Source organism: Bison bison, unplaced genomic scaffold (genome assembly GCF_000754665.1).
Source record: "Bison bison bison isolate TAMUID 2011002044 unplaced genomic scaffold, Bison_UMD1.0 scf7180017864175, whole genome shotgun sequence".
Lineage (NCBI taxonomy): Eukaryota > Metazoa > Chordata > Mammalia > Artiodactyla > Bovidae > Bison > Bison bison.
In genome coordinates, this window is record NW_011494747.1 from 188,156 (window position 1) to 212,864 (window position 24,709).

Genomic DNA, 24,709 nt, shown 5'->3' on the forward strand with positions numbered 1-24,709 from the left:
AACTGTTCTGAAGAGTTTTAAATAGTTTTAAGACCAATTTTTAATAAAAGCACCAGCCGACATGGAAGGGGCTATAATGGAGATTGTTCTTCTTGGCCTATATGCAGTTTAGGTTTTCAAGGATATATGTAACATTCTTTGGGATTATCTCCCCAGAAGGGGAAGCCAATATAAATTTGTTTTATTAAGTTTATATTGCCTTTTTCTTGGTTTTATTCCAGTGAATAGCACTGAAATTTAAGAAAGACATTTTGAAAGACATTTTGAAATTTAAAAGACAGTTGCAGGTATGACCCACTTTTCTAAGCAATGACATTAAAAAATATAACTAATACTTTGTATTTTGGTCTTTTTATAGTAAATTCCTGATCAGAGACTAAGTTATGGCTGACCTGAGGAAAACATTTTCTGTGCTCAATTTTTTTCTGTAATCTTTGATGAGATGTTTTAAAATGTATTTCTTGAAAGAATTTCTTCAGAACAAATTTATAAAGCAATTCTCTTAATAGGGTGTGGGTGGTAGCAGAATGGGAGTCTTTGGACTGGAGGTTGGAAGGAACAGGGAATAGTCAGTTCAGCAGCTGAGACACTACTCTCTCTGTTTGCCCTCCGGCATCCCTTCTATGTCTTTCTAGTGTTTTGGAATTCTGGGTATTTCATCTATTTTCTGATAGCTATATTCTCATTATTGGAAAACTGGAAGACAAGAACAATTAATATTTGACTATATTTCTAACATTTTATATGTGTATTTCAACATGGTCATGAAAATATTATACAGATGGTTTTGAATTTTGCCTTTTTTCATTTACATTAATAATATATACTTTCCCCAGATTATTATTAACTCTTTAAAAATGGGTTATATAATATTTTATTATATATGCCAAACTAGTCATTATTTTGTTGTCATACTTCAAAATATATCACTAAATAATTATACCATTTATCATAATTTATGGGGCTGAGGAATTAAATTCTCAATTTTCTAATGCTCCTTAGATGTGTTCTATTAATAGATAACCCTGAGCTACATTTCTTGAGGTATCAGAGTTCTGCTTTTCCTTCATATAAACTCCTAAATATTCAGGAGTGCCTTGTGGTCAGTGTGGAGCAGGTGAACTACTGAAGAAAGACTATGGAGAACAAAGACATGCTGAAGAAGTGGGCATTTGAACACTTCAGTGCCAGCAGCCTCTTCTAACACCGCTACAGAAAAATCCTATCATGGTCTAATGTTGTCCCAAGCTGTAAGGAATTAAGATTCTGATTTCATTCTCTTTTTTCTGTGACTTCAGTAAAGAGAGTCCTTTCTTGAAGAGGAAGACAGTTGCTGTATTCTGGATGCTCACATGGACAGCTAGTTTGGAGCGGGAAGAGGTTACTGAAGAATGGCATTGCCAAAAGTGAAGATAAAAATGTGCTACAAATTAAACAAGGAATTTCAGAACAATTTTGGCACACCTAATCATATGAACTTATTTTTTATTATTTGAAAATTTACTGTTTATGTTTTAAAATAGAAAAATAATTTGCTTAAATAGAAAGCAATGTTAGAACCCACATCAAAAGCAAACCTGAACAAATAAGAAGTCTTTTAACAGCTTGAAACAAGTTTACTTTGATCCATTTTAGCAGTTCCATGGTTTCAAAATATATGCAATTATCATTTTAACTAATATTGTCTTTCTTAAAATGACCTCCCATTAGTTCAGATAATCTCATTTAGGTTTTATTGGACTATTTAATTTTGTTTGTGTTTCTTTTATATCTTATTAGTTTCTGTGAGTATAATTTTTCTTTGAGTACCACTTTGGTCATATCCTATTACCAACAGTAATCACAGTTGGAACAGCAACCAATTTTTTATTTTTTTTGATTGCTTGTTATGTGTCATGCACTGTGCAAAGTGCTCTTCATATATTATTGCATAAAATACTCCTTTTTAGTCCTTTATTGCTTAAATCTGAATTCTATAAGGTTTGAATATCTGATATTAATATGCCTCCTTGCTTCTTTTGTTGCATTTATCTGGTATATTAGTTTTTCTTTATTGATTTTCAACTTCTTACATTATTCTAGTTTAAGTCTTTCATAAATAGCAAATAAATAGCTGATTTTTTTAAAACTTACTATGAAAATCTCACAATAAATGAACATAACTCATTCAAGTTTATTGTGCACTGATATATTTAGATTGAAAAAGCGAAAGTGTTAATTGCTCAGTTGTGTCTGACTCTTAGTGATCTCATGGACTGTAGCCCACCAGGCTCCCCTGTCCATAGAATTCTCACTTTGACTACTAGAGTGGTTAGCCACTCTCCTCTCCAGGGGATCTTGGATTGGTTCATGCCAAAATGTTTTCTGCTTTCTATTTACTCTGTTTTTTGTTTATTTTTCTGTCACTCCTGGCATTTGTGGACTAAGTTCTCTTTATTCTGTTAAGCTAATGCTTTAGAAGTTATGTAGCCTATATATGGCTAACATAATTTCTTTAACACACCTATTTACCCTTAAAGCTTTCTACTAATATTAAGAGTTACCCAAGACCTATATTCTTACTCCAGGCAAGTAAAGAACGTTGGCAGTATTTTAATTGCTTTTTCTCTTCTCGTCAGTTTCCCTTTGTACCTGTCATATTGAGGTCATCTGGGCTTTAACTACAAACTTTGATTTAAATATTTTAATAATCAATTTTTTTTCAGTCTGAACTACAAGCTTTCCTTTTTTCCTTGCTCACTACTCTTTCTTGAATCTATCATATTTCTCTTGGATTAACTTCTATGGGTACATCTTCCAGTAATTCTTTCAGAGAGTGTTCAGGAGTAGTAAACTTTCTGAACCCTTGTGTCTGCAAAGCTTTTTATTTTTCTCCAATACTTGAATCATATTTGTCTGGAGGAGAATGTTAAGTTCCAAATAATCCTCTCTCAGAACACTAAGATAACTGCTTCATTTTTTAAAACTTATGCTTTGTGTTACCAAGGAAAGCACAATGAAACTCATTAAAGATTTAAGATTTCCACTTTCAACTGTGTTCTGAAGTTTCTCCCTTATGGTCTAGGACTGGATATTTTTCCATCCATCTTGCTAAACATTTTCATTCATATGAACTATGTCTCTTCTTTCTTCTAAGTTTCGGGAACCTTTCTTCTATTTTTTTTTTAATATTTCATTCCACATTTTCCCTCTGACCCTTCCTCCTTTAGGAATTCCTATTATTTCTAATGTTAGAAATACTATTCTTCCCCCTATACTTTACAGTATAGTATACACACTATACAATAATCCTAAGTTTTGGAAACACTTCAAAACTCAAATTTCCAGCTCACTCATTTGTTCTTTACCTATGCCTATACTCATATTCAGGGGGAAAAATCCACTAAATTTGTTTCAACAATCATATATTTTCATTTTTCACATCTCTATTTTTTCTTCATAAAATCTGTTTTAATTTAACAAATACAGTATGCTTTCTTATCTCTTTGAGGACATTAACTATAATGATAAAGTCTCCATTTGTTTACTCTGATACATCTATTTTCTCAGTTCTTAGCTGTCTAGTTTGATTAATTATTTTTATGGAGTGGATTTTCCTCAGATTTGATGACTCCAGATCATTTGTATCCACTATTCACCCTTAGTTTTGGTGTAAAAAATGTCCACCAATGAGAGCCGATGTGCTCTTGGGTGGGGAGTACCATGGGGATCCTTGAGGTTTCCAGTTACCTGGCATGGCCCTGCTTCTCCATTCCAGGTGTTCACATTCACTGCTTGTTCCTAAGGGCAGAAGTGGCCCGCACAGAAGTTGAATGCAGTGAGAGACCACCTACTTGGCAATCTCCACAGCAGGACGTCAGAGCCCCATCTGATTCCTGTGTTCATTCAGTACCTATACCTTTTTTAGTGCCTCATTAAATATGTATTTTAAGTTATAGTTTTCTCCTTAATCAGATCCGTTTTTTTTTTTCTAATTTTTTGTAACATTTCCTAATTCCTGGCTCAATTAGGGCACACTTTTTTTTTTCAGAGTGTCATTACAGATTCATTTGCTCATTTTCTATAATTTCCAAGGATTTGGGGCAGTTGTGGAAGACTAGAGTACGCTCTCTTGATTCAATAGTCTGATATTCAATTACTCAGCCATAAAAAAAAAAAAAAAGAAATAATGCCATTTGCAGTAATATGGATGGACCTGGATCTAGAAATTATTATACTAAGTGAAGTAAGTCAGACAGAGAAAGACAAGTATCATATGATATTCTTTACATGTATAATATGGGCTTCCCTGGTGGCTCAGAGGTTAAAGCATCTGCCTGCAATGCGGGAGACCCGCGTTCGATCCCTGGATTGGGAAGACCCCCTGGAGAAGGAAATGGCAACCCGCTGCAGTATTCTTGCCTGAAGAATCCCATGGATGGAGGAGCCTGGTAGGCTACAGTTCACGGGGTCGCAAAGAGTCGGACACGACTAACACATGTATAATATAAAAAAGTGATACAAATGAACTTATTTACAAAACAGAAATAGACTCACAGACATAGATAACAAACCTATGATTACCAAAGAAGAAAGGCAGGAAGGGATAAATCAGGAGTTTGAGATTAGCAGATACAAACTATTATATATAGAATAAATAGTAAGGTCCTGCTGTATAGAACAGAAACTATATTCAATATCTTATAATAATCCTATAATGGAAAAGAATCTGAAAAAAGAATATATATACATATATATCATATATATAGCACATATATATGATATATCTATGTATGTATATATCTGAATCATGTTGCTATATACCTGAACCTAACACAACACTGTAAATTAATTACACTTCAAAACACAGCTTAACATTCATTACATTGTGGAGGTTCTCTAATATGAATACTTCAGTGAAAGCAATAAAACAGGTATTTTGAAAAGTTATCTGAATAGTTAAAAACATGCATGACAAGCACACAAATTCCATATTCTAGCAATGTGTTTCTCTACAAAGTCCCCTCCCACCTGAAGACAGCTTTGGCTAGGTGAGATACGGTAGTTGCTAATTAAATGATGTGTTTATAAGGTTAAGCCAAAGTTCACAAAGGCTCACATAAATTATCAGTTTATCTATTAAAGTTTCTATCTTGCTGAAGTAACAGATGTATCTTTTCTAGGAAAAAGAAAATAAACTTTAAAATCCCACTTAAAATAAACCTATCTACATACAGCTTTGTGATGTGAAAGGCAAATAATTTTTGCATCTTTGTGATGTGAGATCAAATAGTTTCATTCAAATGGTAAGGAAACAGGAATATTTGGAAACTGGGTTCCAAAAAAAGTCATAATGACTGTGGACACTTTTTCTTGCCTGAATTCATGTGAAATGTTTTGAAGATATTATTAGAGAGGATTGCATATTCTTTTTTTCTCTTTCATAATTCTTATGGGACAAAAAACATAGTTAAAAGAGATGAAAATATTATATCCATACTAATAATTTATTTTTTGTGTGTGTTAAAAGAAAGTGACCTCAAAGTGTCAGAATTCAATCAATTCAATTGGTCACTCTTGAATACTGTGGGAATTTAACACCTATGTTTTATGTCTGTTTCAGCAGTGAGCTTATGATGATAAATTGTCTGTGTGGGTGGTGATGGTTGAGGGGAAGAATGAGACAAATATTCAGTAAATCTGGCTCAAAAAACACATCAAGAATTTCACTACCAAGATCCTAATCTGTTTTTCTTTGTCAGTTCTTACCCTAGGTAAAAATGCTTCACATTAATTTGATTGTGACAGGATATCTTCACTGGAGTTTTGATTAAGAATTAACTACAACAGCATTCTTTCCTAGATCAATAAAGCAGCATTTGGGAGTGAGTAGGTATGGAGAAGGTATACACACATATACACATTCACATACAACATTACAGATTAAATCAGCAATTTATCACCATCCCAAAACAAAGAAAGTACTAGATTCTCTCATTATCCTTTTATATCTTTTTTTATAATATAAGGGCAACATGGATAACTGGTTCACCAGATAAGAGTATAAATGAAGTAGTTCTGAGAGGGGGCAGTGTGGTCTGATATCCTAGGGGAAAAGCTACAACAAAGCTAAGGTGTGGTTGCTAGAATAATTAAGCTGCTTTCAGAATTTAGGTGAATTGTGTTCCAATTACAGTGACACAGGCGCTTTTGTCAAGCACATTATTCTATGTTATTGGAACAGAAATCTGCTGACAATGTCATGGCTTGAAAGTGCGGGGAGCGAGCTCCGCCTCTGGCAAAGGTCATGAGGAAGGAGGCTTGGCATACGCAAAGGCGGGATCAAGCCTCAGGAGTCTCCCTGGAAATTCTCGAGCAATCTACCCCCAAAACCAGAGTCTGCCTACTTTCTGCTTTGTGCTTTCACCTACACCTCTGACTTTACGGGGGGCTGTCCCCCACTACCTCTCTGAAAAAAGAGTTAGCTTATAGCTCCAGTTAATAATTCCTGGGTGTGACAGTGTTTCAACCTACAAACTCCCTTGGAAGTCCTCTAGCCTGCCTGAATAGGTTTTTCCGGCCACATGTGATTGCTCAGAGCCTCCCAACTGTGAGAGGCATGAGATGTTCTAAACTGTCTAAATACAGATTCCTTTGAGCAGTCAAAAGATTGATTAGAAATTGTATTGGTGAAGGGATTTTCACTTGTTGGGCCAATGTTTGCTGCTAAGTCTCCATATCCCTTACCTGCTGTGTCCCTGGCAGTGTATTGATTAATATAATTGGTTTAAATAGTAGCTTTAATGTTTGTAACCTGGGACCCTTGAATTAATTCTTTTTCTTGTTATAGCCCACCACACCTTTGCTCTGTAGGAATGCAACTTTATCTAATGCTTTTTGGAGGCTGGCGCCTGACTTTAGAATAATCACCTTTAGAGAAAAAGGCCTCCGGGCCAGAAGATGATGCAAATCACCTAAACTTTTGCATATGATAAGTTTGCAGGAAGAAAGCCTGGCTTACTGCATGACTCTACCCCTTCCCCCATTATCCTCTATGCATAACTTAAGGTATAAAAACTACTTTGGAAAATAAAGTGTGGGCCTTGTTCACCGAAACTTGGTCTCACCATGTCGTTCTTTCTCTTACCTTCTGGCTGAATTATTCAGCCTCTTTTCTCCACTGAATTTCCTCACTGAGCTATCCTTATTTCAGCCTCTTTTCTCCACTGAATTTCTTCACTGAGCTATCCTCATTCTATTACTCTTTATATCCTTAATTAACGTTTAATTAAGCAGTTGTTTCCTGATCCTCGCCGACGCCGTCCCCGCTTCGAATACCCTGGATCAGCCGGGGCTGGTCCCCGGCATGAAAGTACCAGCCTCTTAACTGTGACCAAAACCTGATATATCTTAGCACTGAGAACTGGCCAAAGAAACCACATGAGTCACTAAGTGAATGGAATTTGGTCTGATATTCCAGTGTCTGTATTGACTTTAGCTCTTTTTTCAAGCATAAATACTTTTATTTCTTTTGGTTTGTTTTGGGAGATGAAAGTTTTCGTTTAACCACAAATTCTCATATCATTAGTGCTCTGAGATAACAGAATGTCTGATCTGTTAACTGGAATATGTTTTTTGCCAGGTATTTTTCTGGATTAGTACATTAATTTTCTAAAGTATGTTTCGTTTCTTTTAATATAAAATTTGTTCCTTTCTAAGCTTAATTCCTAAAGGGTTTTTCCGTGTGTTTGAACTAAGTCTCCACTAATGTTAGTACTGGAGAGTTGTGTGGACCATTAGTCGATATAGTACAGCATTCTTTTGTTCTTCTATAGATGACTTTTAATAATAAAAGAGGACATTCTGGGAGAGGAAATATGTGGATATGAAGGCCATGGGTAAAAATAAATTTTATCTCTTCCCCAAAGAATAAGAGGACATTAGAACTTTGAGGAAAGAGATACATAGCTAACTAGCTAGCCAGTTAACTAAACAGGAAAGGGTTTGCATGTCAGCATGTTACCACTGGAGACGTGTTTTTCTCTCTGCTGTAGTAGGAAGGAGGCTGGGTATCTGGATATCACTGGGACATCACCTGAGTTCCCAGGGGTATAGGTCTCATTGAAAAAGAATAACCTGTCACTGCTGCATGGATAGTACAAACTTGGGAGAGTTGAAGGAGTCTTTGGTGCTTGAAAATTTGGGACCCTCTCATAGGCAGTCAAGTTCCATTGTCAGTAAAGGGATCTGAATTGGTCTTTTATATCAGAAGTCAGAAAGCGCTGATATGCTGGTGATGGGTCTTTTATCTCCAGAAAGTGGGTAAAGAAGACTTGGGTGCATGGTCAAAGTTCTAGATCCCATCATGGTCTATGAGGGGAGTAGAATGAGCCCTGTTTGTGTAAGGAAAGCAGCCAGCCTCCTGGGGAGATCCTGGACACAAGAAAGAGAAACAATGGTTGCTGGTCCCTCAAGTAGACACCAGAGCCATACTGGACTGGAACTTCAAGCGTGACAAAAACCTCAGAAGAGAAGGACTTTGTGGACTTAAGGGTGTGAGCATTACTGCTAGGCTTGGAGAGGTCAATGGTACCCCCTAGCGGGGGGTGTCCCTTAAAGCGTCAGTTTTCTTCAGAGGCTTCTCACAGGCTAGATTTCCCTGAGGCAGAAGAGCAGGGCTGCATGTACTAGTAGAAATCTCGCCTGCAACAGTGAGAGATCCTGATGTGGCAGCAGAAAGTCAAGCAGCACAGCTCAGGCTGCCAGTCAGATTTCCCTCTTATCGGGTCCAAATGTAGTTTCTGGGCAATGCATAGGAAGTCGGGAACCCAAGAAGTCCATGGTGGCCCTCTGGTCCCTCAGGCACTTAGGTCCCATCCAGTTTTGATTGAATTTATTGAGATCAGAGATATGTAAATACCTCAAATGTTGTATTCTTGAAAAGTTTCTGATAGTTAACAGTTAAGTCATTGCTATTTCATAATCATTATGAAACTATATTTTATGTTAATTTCATTCTCCTTCATCATGGTTTCAGAAAACATGTACTAAACAGTAAGAACCTGGTTACAAGTGCATATGTATTGAAAAAAAGAAAAAGGCCAGGTGAGAACCAGAAAATTTCTAGAATTCCAACACACACTTATCTTATGAATTTTGATTCTCTGAACCTGTTAATTTTTCTCAATTTGAACTTCTGAAAGTGCCATTCAATTACTAGAAATATCTTAGGGACACTGGACCCAGAAGAAGGCACACAGTTTATAAAAGCAAGAAAATACTACCACCAAACCATCTTCATTGTTTCAATGTCAGGCTTGTATCCTTCCTTTAAAAATCTCTAAATGGTAAATTTTACCCCCCAAACAACTAATTTGTTATAGATCAAAACCATATTCCACTAAAAATCGGTAACAGCATCTATATAAATCTCAGATCCCGGGGAGACAACTGAAAGTCTCAATATAAAAGTAGTGGAAAGATTTTATATGCTATACACATTGAAAAAAACAAAAACAAAACTTCTCCTGGTAAAAGCTGCATAAACAAAGATGAGATATAAGTATTCAACTGAAGTTAAAAGATATTTGCAATCACAAATTTTTAGTATGCATAAAATAATTGACTGCTTAATAAAGAATGTTTAAGATAAGTGTACCCCTTTGGCTTGTCCATGATAAGACTCTCCAGTATTGACTTAAGTATGCTTTTGCTAGTTAACAATATGCATTTAAAATATGACCAGTGGAATAAATGTAAGTGCTATACACAGCATGGGAGATAACAATTACTTACCCTGTAGGCTGGCTCTCAAATTCTTCTGACCACTGCTCTTGAATATCCTCGGTAGAAAGATCTACATCCCGGGTGGTGGCAAAATTGAACTCACTGCCTTCATTTCCATGGAAATAAATGGAGTTCCCATCTGACTGACAGCTATGCTGTAGATAAAAAGAGAGCGTGGGGTGTCCATTGAATTGGTTTTGTGGCTGTATCTGTCTTATTCATGTATAATTAGAGTTTTTAGAAAAGTCACTATATTATTCCCTCTACGATGGACTCTGAAATCAAAAGAGCTTGTTACCTCTTTTTCTTTTTTTGGTCATATTTAATTCAGTTACAATTTCTTTCTAACTTATTAAGTTATCACAAAAAGAGAGTCAAGAGACCATTTGAGCTTTGCCGCCTCAGCCTTCAGTGTGAAACAAGAATATTTTAATTGAAATAATTTCCCATCTTTACCACAGTCCTTGTTGTAGGAATTAAGTGTGATAATGACTTGTCATATATTTTCAATACTGTGGTTATGGACTTAAATCACACTGACCTTTTCAATATTCCATATACTTCTGGCTTGCCATTCAAACCTTTCACAATTTGTCTCTAAATGGGATATGAGCAGAATAGCTTGCTAATCAAAACATGGAATACAGAAAAGGTCAAAGTAATCCCTGATATGATGGTATATTCTCAGCCAGCTTTTGAGCAAAAGTTTCTGACCAGATCTAGGAAGTACATGATGTCCCTGATGAGCCTGTAAACAAGAAACTTTGTCATTCTCCAAAAGAACATCAGGCTTACAGAAAAATAAATAAGTTTAAATTAAAAAAAATAAAATATACATCATCACAAAAAAAAGAAAAATAATTTCTTGTGATGCTTTTTTTATACTTTTTTTCCAGCTTTAAGTGAAGAATCAAAGGCAAGATCCAACTACAGAGCTGGGTAAACTGAGTACTTAGCTTTTAAAAATGTAAGTTTTTGCATTAATCATTTTCTGGTAATGTCACACATAGAGACATGCTAATAAATAAAAGATCAAACATTGTTTCAAGTTTTATACACTCTTAAAATAAAATAGAAATGAAGAAAAATAATTGGTGAGAGGATTTCAGTTAGATCCTGTGACTGTTGGTTCTGTAGGGCAAGGATCATATTCCTGTATTTCAGGTCTTAGCATAATGCTTGGCATATGGCAGTAATTAAAAAATATTTGTTGAATAATTTAATAAATGAATAAATTATGATATGGTTATGTCTTTCAGGTAATTAACTAATTTTTATGGAAAACTCACAAGTTAGGAAGCATCAGGAAGTCAGTGGAGGGAAGAGGTTTATAATTGATTATAATAATAATCTAATCTTTGCTCTAAAAAGATTGTAGCCAAGTTGAGATGTATCAAAGGCAGCATATGGAAAGTGCTAACGAGTGAAAGAAGGTAGCAGTCACTGTGTCCAGGGCAGGTCTACATGAGCAGGCTTCATGGAAGAGCAGCTCTTCAATTAGCTTTAAAGGATGGATAAAAATCCAAGTTGGATGACAAATATGAATGAATGACAGGTGATAAGTAGGCATAATTTTGAGAATTAGATTGAAGCCTGACTGTAGAGGATCTTAAATGATATTTTGAGATCACTGCTATATTCCATCAGTGGTGATGTTCTAAAACAGAGCAGTAATATGTGCAAAGAATTATTTTATGACAATTAAACTGATTGTGGCAGATAAAATCAATGGGGAGGGAAATCAGACTACTACAATGAAAGAGTAAAAAAGCTTCCAGAAGTTTCCAGATGTTCAGGAGAGTTGGAGCATATGATCTTGGGGGAGTCATTTCATAGCACTAAGACATAAGGCATACACACTGTGCTTCTCATCAGCTTGAAAGTGAAAGTGTTAGTTGATCAGTTCTATCTGATTCTTTGCAATCCCCTGGACTATAAGCCCACGGGTTCCTCTGTCCATGGAATTCTTCAGGCAAGAAGTGGGTAGCCTTTCCCTTCTCCAGGGGATCTTCCTAATCCAGGGGTCAAACCCAGGTCTCCCATATTGCAGGTATATTTTTTACCATCTGAGCCACCAGGGAAGCCCCCAGGTTAGATAATGCTATACTGTGTGGCAGGCTTCATCTGCTTAAAGATCTTCTTCACACCACAATGAGTACACATTATTCATGGATGCTACACTGAGCTCATTATATGCAATCCTTAATCCACACACATTGATCAAAAATAGGATTTAGTTTATTTAACAGTAAAATGAAACTGTTAAGTAATGACAAACCCAAAGATCCTCGACTAGTATGTACTCTATAAAGATAATGGAATGCCAACTAGAATAACAAAGATTACCTTCCTAATAATAAAGCCACCAAGCTCTAAAGAGCGGTTTTTACAATTATCTTCTCATTCTGGAATCCTGAGCAACTGCAGTTCAGTTCAGCTCAGTCACTTATTTGTGTCTGACTCATCGTGGTCTATATTCATTTGGAATTAATATGACTTTTACTCTGGTGCAAATGATATTAGGTCATTGTCCAAGTAAGAGGCAACCATGAAACATCTATACACAAGAAAATGGAATAATCTCATGTTACAATTTAGAAGAATATATTTGTGTAATGAAAAGAGTGATTTGCTTAATACAAAATCTTGGTCACTTCTGACTAAATGCCAATTTAATTATTTCCATTTTGATTCTGTTTACCTCAGAACTGTTTGTTAATATTTGAAGACTCTGTGTTACACATAATTATGCTTTGCTACTCTTCCAAGATTTATTTATTAACACTTTTGATGCATATTTTAATTTAGTTGCTGCTGCTGCTGCTGCTACTAAGTTGCTTCAGTCGTGTCCGACTCTGTGCAACCCCACAGACGGCAGCCCACCAGGCTCCCCAGTTCCTGGGATTCTCCAGGCAAGAAAACTGGAGTGGGTTGCCATTTTCTTCTACAATGCATGAAAGTGAAAAGTGAAAGTGAAGTCGCTCAGTCGTGTCCGACTCTTAGCGACCCATGGACCGCAGCCTACCAGGCTCCTCCGTCCATGGGATTTTCCAGGCAAGAGTACTGGAGTGGGGTGCCACTGCCTTCTCCTAATTTAGTTGAGATGGAAAATTTATGTAAAGAAACATCATTATGAAACTGAATACCATATTGTTAAACTCATTTCACAAACTTAAAATAAGTAGGTATTTTTAAAAAACAGAGGTATATTTTAAAGGGTCTTTTTGTTAGTTATTTGGCTGTTACCAAACACATTTGGTGGTTTAGTAGACCATTTGTGTTAATACAACTGTTATAAATTAGCTATCAAAAATATATTTTTTATATTTCTTAATTTTGTATCTCTGTGAGATTATGGGTATTCACTAAACTCACTGTGATGATCATTTCATGAGGTATGTAGTCAAATAATTATGCTGTACACCTTAAACTTCTATAATGTTATATATCAATACCTCAATAAAGCTGGAAGAAAAAATTAGCTGTCCATATACCTTTATACCCTGTATGGGTAGAGGTGCTTAAACTTCACCCTTGAACCCAATTCAATTAATTGCGCTGAGATTAAGGTTATTTTAAAAAATCCCAAATACTAGAAACTAAAAGCATTCTTGACATGGAATGAAAACTCAGTTATTGTCCATCCTCAAGGAGTCTGGGGATCAGAATCAGAAGGCATGTTCTGTGTTGATGTTTAAAGAACAAAATTCTGTAAAGCAGTTATCCTTCAATTTAAAAATCAATAAATTAAAAAAAAGAAGGCATGTTCTGATGCATTATCTCTACTGAATGGCTACATGGTTCTGCACAACTCATTTAACCCATCTAGGCCTCAGTTTCTTAGGCTGTAGACTGGGGCCACTAATGTCTATATCCTAGAGACACTGTAAGAAGCACAAATTATATTATATGTGGAAGTGGTTTTTTGGAAATCTTTAAGTGCTACAAAATAATTGTTATTTTATTTCTGAATACGCTATTTTCCAAAAATAAGCTATTATATTCCCTTAGCAGTATATACCCATAGCAGTAGGTTATAGAGAAATAGAACATTTAAATCTATTTTGAACTGTGTTTCTCATTGTAAGGCATTAAAATTCTTCAGAACAACTTAAAACCTGTAATAAAATGTAAAAGAATACACTGCACAATACAACAAGGTAAAATATTACAATCATTCATTAATTTTCAGAATATACTTAATCATGAATTAGAACTTTAAAGCTCTCCAAATGTTGGCAGATTACCAAACGTTTCCCTTAGGAAAACTTAATGATGCAAGGAATCTGCTGCCACTTTTCTTACAGATGAACTTTCATTGTATAACATACATGTGTTTATGTTAAAAATCCAAACAAAATGTGAATTTAAAGAATGAAAAGAATTTTAGGAAATTACTCAGTGATTTTAATACCCAGTTGTTTTTGCTTTGCATCTATTCAAATTCATGTCATTTACATGCAATGACAATTAAAATCTAAACAACTTCATAAAACAGTTAAATTTCTAACTCTGTGAGATATATGAGCTCTTGATACAATAAAAACAATACTTTGGAATTTAGGACAATTTTATATTGCGTATGGTAAAAATATAGCAGGTTTTCTTGAACAAATGATTACAAATAACGTGACTTTCTGAGTCTCAACTTTTGAATAATTTATGGTGAATATCAAATAATTAAGAATTTATTTTGAGTAAAATAAAGATATAAATTATGCAGATGGTTCTATATATTTCTTTCTATCCTTGCTGCTGCTGCTGCTAAGTCGCTTCAGTCGTGTCCGACTCTGTTCGACCCCATAGACAGCAGCCCACCAGGCTCCCCTGTCCCTGGGATTCTCCAGGCAAGAACACTGGAGTGGGTTGCCATTGCTTTCTATCCTTAGCCCTCCTAATTACATAATGACATTAAATATTACTTTTACTTCATTATTTTTATTTATTTATTTTTTTACTTCATTATTTTAGCATTGACCAATGACACATACTTTATACTTCTAAGTACTAGGAAAGCTCCAATTTTTAAAAATCCCTAATATATCATCCTTATTTGTTTCCATCTATCAATCAAAAATATTTCTCTACTTTGCTGTTACATGGATTTCCTTTACTTGAAAAGCAGAACACACTGTAACTAAGTGACATGGATTTGCCATTCAGAAAAACATCAACAGGAAACATCAGTGCAAATTCCTCAATATAACAAGTCTTTGGCCACAATTCAGGATAGCATTTTCCTAAGGTTGCTCTCTATACTCTGCTGAAAATGTTAATGACTTCACCTCTGTACTCGTAAAAAAAGTACTTGCAATCACCTCCACCACAGTTTAATTAGGGTTTCATCAAAGATGAACACTGAGGCACCTCTTAATATTATCTCCCTGGGGTCTAATGGCCCTGATGATTCTTTCAGGTATCTGTAGCCTTACAATTTATTTTTGACGATATCCTTTTAGTTGGAGTGAGTATACTGGGCATTTGGGCAATGCCAGCTTGCAGAGAGCTGGTGGCAGATGGAATGAAATCTGCCTGGTGTGCCTTCCCCTCCACATGAGCAGAGAGCCATCCATTTCCTCCATTAAGGAGTTGTCACTCAGCCCACCCAGCTGGAAGACCATTTTTGATAGCCAAGCTGGCTGGTGGCAGACAATTCAGATACAAAGTGCACTTTAAAAGGAAGCTAAAACATCATCTGTAGGAAAATTGAAAATGCATGGCTTCCACCACAGCCAATTTTTTAATGACTGTAATATTTTAAGTGATTATTTTTGCCACTTCAGATTGCTCCTTAGAGAGGAGAGGTTTTTTAATTAAAATCTAGGCAATGCAAACAGATGAGATATGAGGAGCAGAGGAAAGAGAAATAAGATGAATAAAATTAATTAAAATGGCATTGTTGGCAGAGACATAAATTAGCCACTGTCTGGTTGGAAACAAAATATACTGGTATAAAAGTTTCTGGATTAAAGTGAGATGTGTGACTGAGTGACCAGAAATGGACTGACCTATAGCATTACATATCATTGTGTTTTCTAAGCCTGTCACCATGCTATAGCCATTATCATATAGAAATACATATTTTCTACATCCTGGTTCAATGGTCTTTAAAGGTATAGACTTTCATGCTTATAAAGAAAAAAACAAAATAGGAAGAGAGTGATTTCTTTCATGAGGCAAAATGAAAGAAATTCATTTTGCACACATTAAATTTCTAGGTAATTTAATACCAGTTAAAAAACTGATAACTTGGCTATAAACACAGTCCAGGTGCAGGAGGGCTGAAGTGCATTTGAGTCAACACAATAGATTCAACCACAGTGAGCAAATTTTAGGGAGTTCTAAGAGTCTTTTTTTTTTTTTCTCGTTATTTTCTGGATTCATTAAGCATTTGAACCACTTTGTACTATGATTCATAAAGATTCAATTTATGGTATATTTTATGACAAGTGTGTAATTATTTGGCAATAGTTACGACAATTCTAAAACAGCCATAGTGACAGATTTGAATCGGAGTAATGAGAGAAAGAATAACAATGAAAAATTCCACAGAGCAGTTGTTAACCTTGTCTGTAGAGATCAATATGACTTTCACAGTGTCTGAGGTTTTCAGTCCTGCCTCCTCAAATTAAGGCCCAGAACACCAGACACAACATGGTGGGCTGCAAGATACTGAGGAACAAAAGGGCTGGGACTTTATTATACAATGTAGCTGGCTTTGAAAATCAAAGCTGTTTGATCTTGGAGAGGTCACTTAGCTCTAGGAGACTCTTTATTTTCATCTGTGAAATGGGGGCAATTGTGAGGATTAAATGAGATAGTGCAAGTAACATGCTTATTCTAAAGATTGCTAAATCTTAGGAAATCAGTAAATGCTAATTCCCTTCCTTCTTTCATCCCCTATCTTCATTCATTTAACAAATCTTACCTTAATGAGTACCATTATGCAAATAATTGAGCTCTGTGGTGTGCTAAGTACAAAGATGATGGGAAATGTTACTAGGTTTTGTATGTTCATATAGAATAAAATAAATTTCACATTGAATATTGTACTAACTTGTAATAATTAGTGATTAAATGTGTCAGCTTCAGATCATAAACAAACAAGAAAAGGGAGGCTCTGGGGATTTGTTTGAATGGTTATTTTTAGTAGAATTTATTGAAATTATTTGTTTCTGTGTTATTGCCACTCTTGTCATGGTGATTTGGCTCAATTCCATGTTTCACTAATGCTATTCCACATTAATTACTGTACAAATAGGCCTCATTGGGGGGAAATTGTGGAAAACACACTACTTACATTTAACCCTTCATCCCCAAAGTACTCTTATTAGTTTAACAAATTATATTCTGGCTCATTTTACAATATCATGTACCCACCTCTTGGGGGAAACATGACAATAAGAGCAATGCAATCCAAAATGAAGAACATCCCAAGCAAAGCGAATTTAGAGAGACAGCATGCAATTAACCAAGCTGGAATCTGGCCAGAAAATCGTAGTTAACATTCCGATTCTTAATAGAAAAAGACATGAGAACATGGTCTAGCCACAAGTCTTACTGAGCTCAGGTTTATCCTCATTAGAAAGCCAGTACTCAAATCCCTCAAGTCACAGACCAGATAGTTTCCAGTACAGCGATTTGCAAAGCATATTTCTGGAAAGTATATCTGATTTCCTCCTGTTTGTCCTTACAGTCTAAAAAAAGAAAATCATTAAATGGATTTTTGAAATCTTTTTCTGGGGTGCCCAACTTATGGAAGAAAAGTTAGGCATTATAGCAGGCAGATATTGCTCTGCCAGGGGACTATACTCTCAAAACACACATTTAGAAATAAATTCTGCTTTGAATGTAATAATCCCTTTAACCATTTGACTTTGACTTTTTTCACTAGCGTCAACTTGTGTTAAGACTTTACATTTTCAGACAAATTAGTTTATATTTTTTCCATAATTTGGATGTTATAACCTTTATTATCCATTAATGATTCAACAATTTGTGATAATAGTATTAGACAAGTGACAGCAGAACCCCAGAATGAAAGCTCCAATTCTTATTCAGGACTGGAGATCTGCCTAGTGTCCACTGGGATAATGAATTTGGCAAATGCATAATGTACAAGAGCTATAAGAAAATTAATAGACTCTCTTTTCTGACTTAATGCTTTTCCTTAATGGGTTGTTGATTTACCTAATTCACCTAATGGCTCCTCATTAGGGCCTTTGGTGTTTGTTAAACTAGGAAAATTGACATTATTATTGGATATTTATCAACAGTAAATGGGAGAGAGAGGAAGCAGTCTAACTGGAAGTAGAAATAAAAGATTAAGATATGGCCCTTCTAAATTCTGTATACTTAGTTACTCCCAATCCTTGACATACATCTGCAAAATTTAATAAATTACTTTTTAAGAAAAATTATTTTAAATACATTTGATCACAGCCTATTCTAAAGGACAAACCTTCACAACAGAATCTGTGACATTTAATGTTGATTTACTTCTCAACACAAGTTGACATAAATGTGCAGAAGGAGTAATCTGGCATTCTTTGCTATCCATACAATGAACTAGGATAATAAATAGAAAAAGATTAGCAGGTGCAGGCACAGCAATCAGAGTGGGAAGATTTCTTAAAAATAAAAAATACATGGAACAGCACCTATCTTCTAGTGATCTGCATTTAATCTGTGGGTCAATTCCAGAGTTGACAGAAGCCAGTGATTTATGCCTTTGCAAGCTGAGGGTAACCAGGCTAGCTGAGCAGATATAAACATTTATTAACAGTGACTGAGCAAAGCACGCAGATATCAAGGAGTTGTGGATGCTTCATGCTTTTAAAATACAAATTTTGGCTGCCGCCAAAGATGGGGGTAAATAAACAAAATGAAGCAGCTGCTTGACCAATATTTACCTCCATGGCATATTGATCCATTTGGAAATTTTCCTTCACTGGAAAGGATAGAAAAAACAGAAAAAACAAAACCCAAAATATCTCCTCATACCTCTTTCCAAATCATTTGTTTCTGGGTTTTTCTGAGTAATTTCCTGACCTTTGCAGTTCTTTTCTTTAACAGTGAGTTATAGAAAGCAGGTAGCTGCAACAGCTCCAGGCTGATCCTTTAAAATTTTACATTTAGCACTTTTCTTTGAACTTGAAGTTAAGGACATTTTCAGATTGCAGTATGTGTGTTTGAGGAGGTGGGAAGAGATAACTTTGATGGATTCTTCTGGATGTTTCAAGAATGACTAGGAAAATCTGGGCACTAAGTTCTCAGGCTCTTTATAGACATGCAGTGTTTACCTACTGTAGATATAAAATTTAGATCAAAAGGCCTTCCTCATAGTGCTGGCAACTACAGATGATTCATGAAATGCCACCATTTCTACAGCTTCTTTTACTACTTATCCTAATTATGGTTGTTGTTATTATTATTTATTATCTAGTATCCATGTTACTCAATGGAGATGCGTATCAGAATCCTATACAAGGTGAAACACTGATTCTTGATTCTATATGTTTGAAATGGAAGGGGCTGAAAAAAATCAACCATTTCCCTTAAACTTTGATGACAAAACCAATACCATTCTCAAAGAGTCAGAGCACCAGAAGTTGCCCTTGGATTAATCATTCTCCCATTTCAGGCAGGAAGAATGTGCCTTCCACTATTAAATGTGGCAAAACCCCCAAAGCCACCAGGGAATGGCAGCTGTGGCAGCAGTAGCCGATTCCAGCAACTGCAGACTGACACAGTATACCCTGTATCTTCAGAATAGAAACAACTGACACAAGAAATTCTTGATTAGTCTAGAAATCATTTACAAAATTATAAAAAAAGAAAGGATGCAATTGTTTATAAAAGAAGGAAATATTATTGAAAGTGAAGTGAAGTCGCTCAGTCGTGTCCGACTCTTTGTGAACCCATGGACTGTAGCCTGCCAGGATCTGCCATCCGTGGGATTTTCCAGGCAAGAATACTGGAGTGGGTTGCCATTTCCTTCTCAAAAATATTATTAGAACCAGTAATTAGGACAGGTGATTCAATATCAAGGGAGTTCAGACTCCTTGCCTTTCTGAGTCCATGGCTGGCTTATTGTGGAGATTGCTAATGAGGGTGGTGCTCTGGGGAGCTTTCTGACTTCCAGGACTAGATTTATAGGCATTTAGAGCCCCACCTATTTGGTTGTGAACAGAGGGCTACTTAGGGATTCATGGGAAATAATAAAATCATGATGGTAATTAGAAACACTCTAAGAATGTGTTGCCCCTTTTCTTCCACATGGGCAAGCTCTCTGGAAAAACACTGGCCGCTAAGTCAGACAAGGCCATGAACTTGCAAAGAGAATGGAGGAGAATCACAGATGGCTGCCTAGGAAGAACATATTAATTCTGTAACCTCTTACAGTCCTCTTTAGCTTACCAATCCAAATAAAAAAGCACAACAAACATAAGGTCGGGTTCTACATTAAAAGCTGATACTGTTAGACACCTACTTCATATTAATTACTAAAGAGTCAACAGATGGTAATGGCTTTCTACCAACCCAGGACAGATTTAAACTGGTGACCTATAATTGCAGTTCTCCAGATCACATAACTCCTTAAGTTAATTACTCTATTTTGTCTTCTATCATTCTGCCCTACTTGAGATAAACAAGGACAGGCTCAGATAAAATGGATTAAATATTATTACCAAAGAAATGGGAAACAAATCTAAAGAAGATAAGGAAAAATAATGTAGCCTCATTTTTATCTTTCCTATTTGACCTGCCACTCTTAAACTCTATTTTCAACATCAACACCCTCACTACTATTACTTCATTTTATGAACAGCACTTAAAAATCATTTGTTGTTAATAATGAAAACTACTATTTTTAATTATGTGAATGTAATTTCAACTTAATTCCAATGGAAACTGGTCCTTTTGGCAGTCTGACTGCCAAAAGTTACACCTATGGGAGATACTTGTGTCCAACCTAATCCATTTACTTCATTTGATTCTGATATCATCTTAATGACATACATGGATGACATAATTTGTGAATTCTGTATTTTTCTATCCTATTCTTCCTTCTGCCCTCCTAATTGGGGTTGTCAGCTCAATCCTTTGCCTTCTACTTATTTTTCTCCATATTCACTTCCCTGTGGAGCTTATTTGTACTCAAAATTTTCCATGAAGAAGACATGTACTTATTAAAACCTTTCTATATGCCAGGCACTGTTCTAAGGTTTACATGTATCTTCTTATTTAACTATCACAACAGGAATGGATACTACTATCATCCCTGTTAAAGGTGAGGATACTGAGAAACCAAGAGGTTAAATAACTTGCCCAAGACCATATGGCTAGTAAATGGTGAAACCAAGATTTGAACACTGTTAAGCTCATTTTCTTAACAGTTTTGCTCTATCCAGTCCCATTCACAATATTTTTGCCCTCATGTCATCTTTGAATATAAAATTTATTTTCTTTATTCACAAACTAGATCTTGGTATTTTTTCAGCTTTTCATTTGTTCAACTAGCACAATGTATCATGTGCCAAACACTGGAGATTCAAAAATAGCAGAAACAGTTCCTAAGCTTAAGAAGCTAACATGCTAACTAGGGAGACAAACATAACTACAAAGAAACGTAAACACTCTCATAGATGTGTATGTATGCTGTAACAGAATGTTGAAATAAGGTGCCAATAAAACACATGCTACTCCTCATTCCAAAGTGAAATGATGGACCAAATATAAGGACCTAACAAAGTGAAATGATGGACCAAATGTAAGGACCTAACAAAGTGAAATGATGGACCAGATATAAGGACCTACTAACAAAAGAGGTGGTAAAATGACTTAGCCACTTCCCTAAATTGAGAATGAGTGAGCCTGAAGCTGCAGTAGGTTGGCAGCTGGAAAGCAGAGAGATGATTCCTTTCCAGAGGGTTGTTGGTGAACTGTGAGTCACATCCATGACCTTGCAGGGGAGGAAGGTTATCATCCACTTGCCTCAAGCCTGGGGCTCAGGATTTCAAGGCCATCCCTTGGAAGGGATTCTGTAAGGGCTTAGACTAACAACTGGGGCTGCCTGGCAGGCAGCTGGGTAACAAGAAGGCTGCATTTTGAAGTAACTAACTTCTTTTCTCCCAATGATGGATTCAAAGTGAATGTTCACCATAGACTAGGATTGGACCCATGCACACAAGAGGAAATCTGGTCTAAGATCCTGCCCACAGGGGCTTCCCGGAGGGGCAAAGAGCCCTCAGCAGAAAGAGGCTGAAGTCATAAGTCAGAGTCCCAGTGGGAAGTAGTAGAAGTAGACATAACCTGAGAGATATACATTGGGGAGCTACAGGTGAGAAATCCCCAGTTTTGGTGAAAAGTGGTGACATATCCATAGAGCTTTGTGATGGAGCCAAGAGAACTCCAGCTTTGATCACTTGCCAGATTATGAGATCAATAATTCCCACTCACAACAATAACTGCGCTTGCTTCTTCTCCTTCCTCCTGACCCAGCCCTGGATGATTCAAAGGTTAAAATTAATGACTTAGTGGAGGAGGGGGAAGGAGTTGACCACTATCTCTTTTCTACTCAGCAGACTTCAGCTGGAGGAAAGGAGATGCTATGGGTGAAGTTTGGAGTTTGCATTATTATGGTGAACCATGTGGTATTTGTTATTGAACTGAGACTAGCTACTACAGTGATTGATTGCTTTTTTGGTCTATCAGTAGTCTTGGGACCTGACTTAGTTTTTGTGCAAAAAGGATACAGATTTTAAAAAGCTGTCTGAGTGAATATGAATGGTCACTAGTGAAGAAGAATGAACCTGTATTTTGTAGACAGTCTTCAACCTCAAGTCCTGTTTATTCAACCTTATGGTTATAGCAGCACAGGGAGGAGTCAGACATTAGCTATACACAAAACTTCATCCAGACAATGACATTTGAACTGGGCCCTTAAGGATGCTGGGGAATGACTAGGCATAGTAAAAAGAAAAGTGGAAGAGCATGTCTAAATGGGTGGGAGTGTGAAATTCCATTTTATTTGTGATGCTGGAGGACAGAAAATAAGGATGAAAACTTAGGCTGGACATGGACTGGAAACAGCCTTGAATTATATGCTAGGGAGTTTGGCTTGTCCCCTCAAGGCCTACACAGGAAGCCATCAAAGGTCTTGAGTATGGAGGAGGCATGATATAATTTCTATTAAGGAATGATGGTGTTATCTTTTGTCAGTGGCATCCTTTTGTATGATTCTTGACTCCAACATCCTCAGCACAAGAAGTCTGCTACCACGAGACTGTTGATTTCAATTTATTTAGCATTCCCCTGTTCTCACTCTATTTCACCTTCTCTATAGGTTACTGAAAATGCTTCCTACCTCCGCGAGGAAAATATCTTAATACTCCTATCTCCTTAACTTCACTTTAGGTCAGCAGTGATGGACCAGTAAACACGATTGTGAAAATAAAACTAGCTGCTGTATCGTGGAAGACAAGGAAGCAACCTGTGCTTGGTCTGAACTTACTAGATTTTAATGTATGAAAATCATTCATCTAGGACCTCCCTGGTGGCGCAGTGGGTAAGAATTCACTTGCCAATGCAGGAGACACAGGTTCAATCCCTGGTCCAGGAAGACTCTACATGCCGCAGAGCAACAGGGACAATGTGCCACAACTACTGAAGCCCGAGTGCCCTAGAGCCCACATGCCACAACTACTGAGCCCATGCGCTGCAACTACTGAAGCCTGCTCACCTGGAGCCTATGTTCTGCAACAAGAGAAGGAAATGGCAACCCACTCCAGTGTTCTTGCCTGCAGAATCCCAGGGACGGGGGAGCCTGGTGGGCAGCCGTCTATGGGGTCGCACAGAGTCGGATAGGACTGAAGTGACTTAGCAGCAGCAGCAGAATAATACATGAACTATAAAAAGTAGCTGTTACTACTTAACCAAAGAGTATCCTATCTGTGCTTGGACATTTTTCCTTGAATAAATTCTACTCTGTAATGAAGTACATTGAAGCACTCAATTGATGTCACACTCAATCTCTGATTTAGTTAAGGTGTAAGCATCTCGGAGAAGGCAATGGCACCCCACTCCAGTACTCTTGTCTGGAAAATCCCATGGACGGAGGAGCCTGGTAGGCTGCAGTCCATGGGGTTGCTAAAAGTTGGACACGACTGTGCGACTTCACTTTCACTTTTCACTTTCACACATTGGAGAAGGAAATGGCAACCCACTCGTGTTCTTGCCTGGAGAATCCCAGGGACAGGGGAGCCTGGTGGGCGGCCGTCTATGGGGTCGCACAGAGTCGGACATGACTGAAGCGACTTAGCAGCAGCAGCAGCAAGCATCTTGGAGACTTTTAACAAGTATTATTTACAAAAGACAACATATAGTCTAAACAAACAATACTCTCAAAACTAAAAAGTCCAAAACAAAGCAATGTTCAAAACATGTCTTATGACCAATAGAAACATCGAGATACGTTTTCTAATTGGTTGTACTCTGTTTTCATCTCAGAAGCCACCCACTAAAGGAAAAATATTTGATGGAGAAATTGCATACAGCTTAAATAAACAATTTTTATTTCTAGAATTCCAAATCACTTGGCAAAAGCAATTTTTTCATGCTAGAAGTTTGAGTCAAAATGCAAGAGGTTGGTCATATAAATGAGTTAAAATGACAATCTTAGATTTTATCATTGCACTTATTTAAAAATTTAAAAAGAAACATTAGAGAAAAGCTTCTATATGGTAGCCAAAGACCCTGGTACAAACCATTACTACAATGATTTTTTTCTTAATAGGCAACTAGGCAAGTCTTAAATGTGTGATAGCACAAGTATACTCCACACAGAGTTGTAATCTAAGTAACCATTTCTACAAAGCAAACCCACACTTCATACATTTTTAACATGGGTGGTACCAAAGTACAACGCATTAAGAAACCAAAA

The 24,709-nt window shown here is 36.5% G+C and overlaps 1 protein-coding gene across 1 annotated transcript in view; it reads right to left on the reverse strand.

Moving 5' to 3' along the window:
* Positions 1–24,709, reverse strand: part of LOC104990283 (reelin) — a 531,703-nt gene that overhangs the window by 186,718 nt on the left and 320,276 nt on the right. Inside the window, exon 11 of the mRNA XM_010842284.1 lies at positions 9,775–9,920. Coding sequence (XP_010840586.1) covers positions 9,775–9,920 — 146 coding nt within the window. The remainder of the gene's footprint in view (positions 1–9,774; positions 9,921–24,709) is intronic.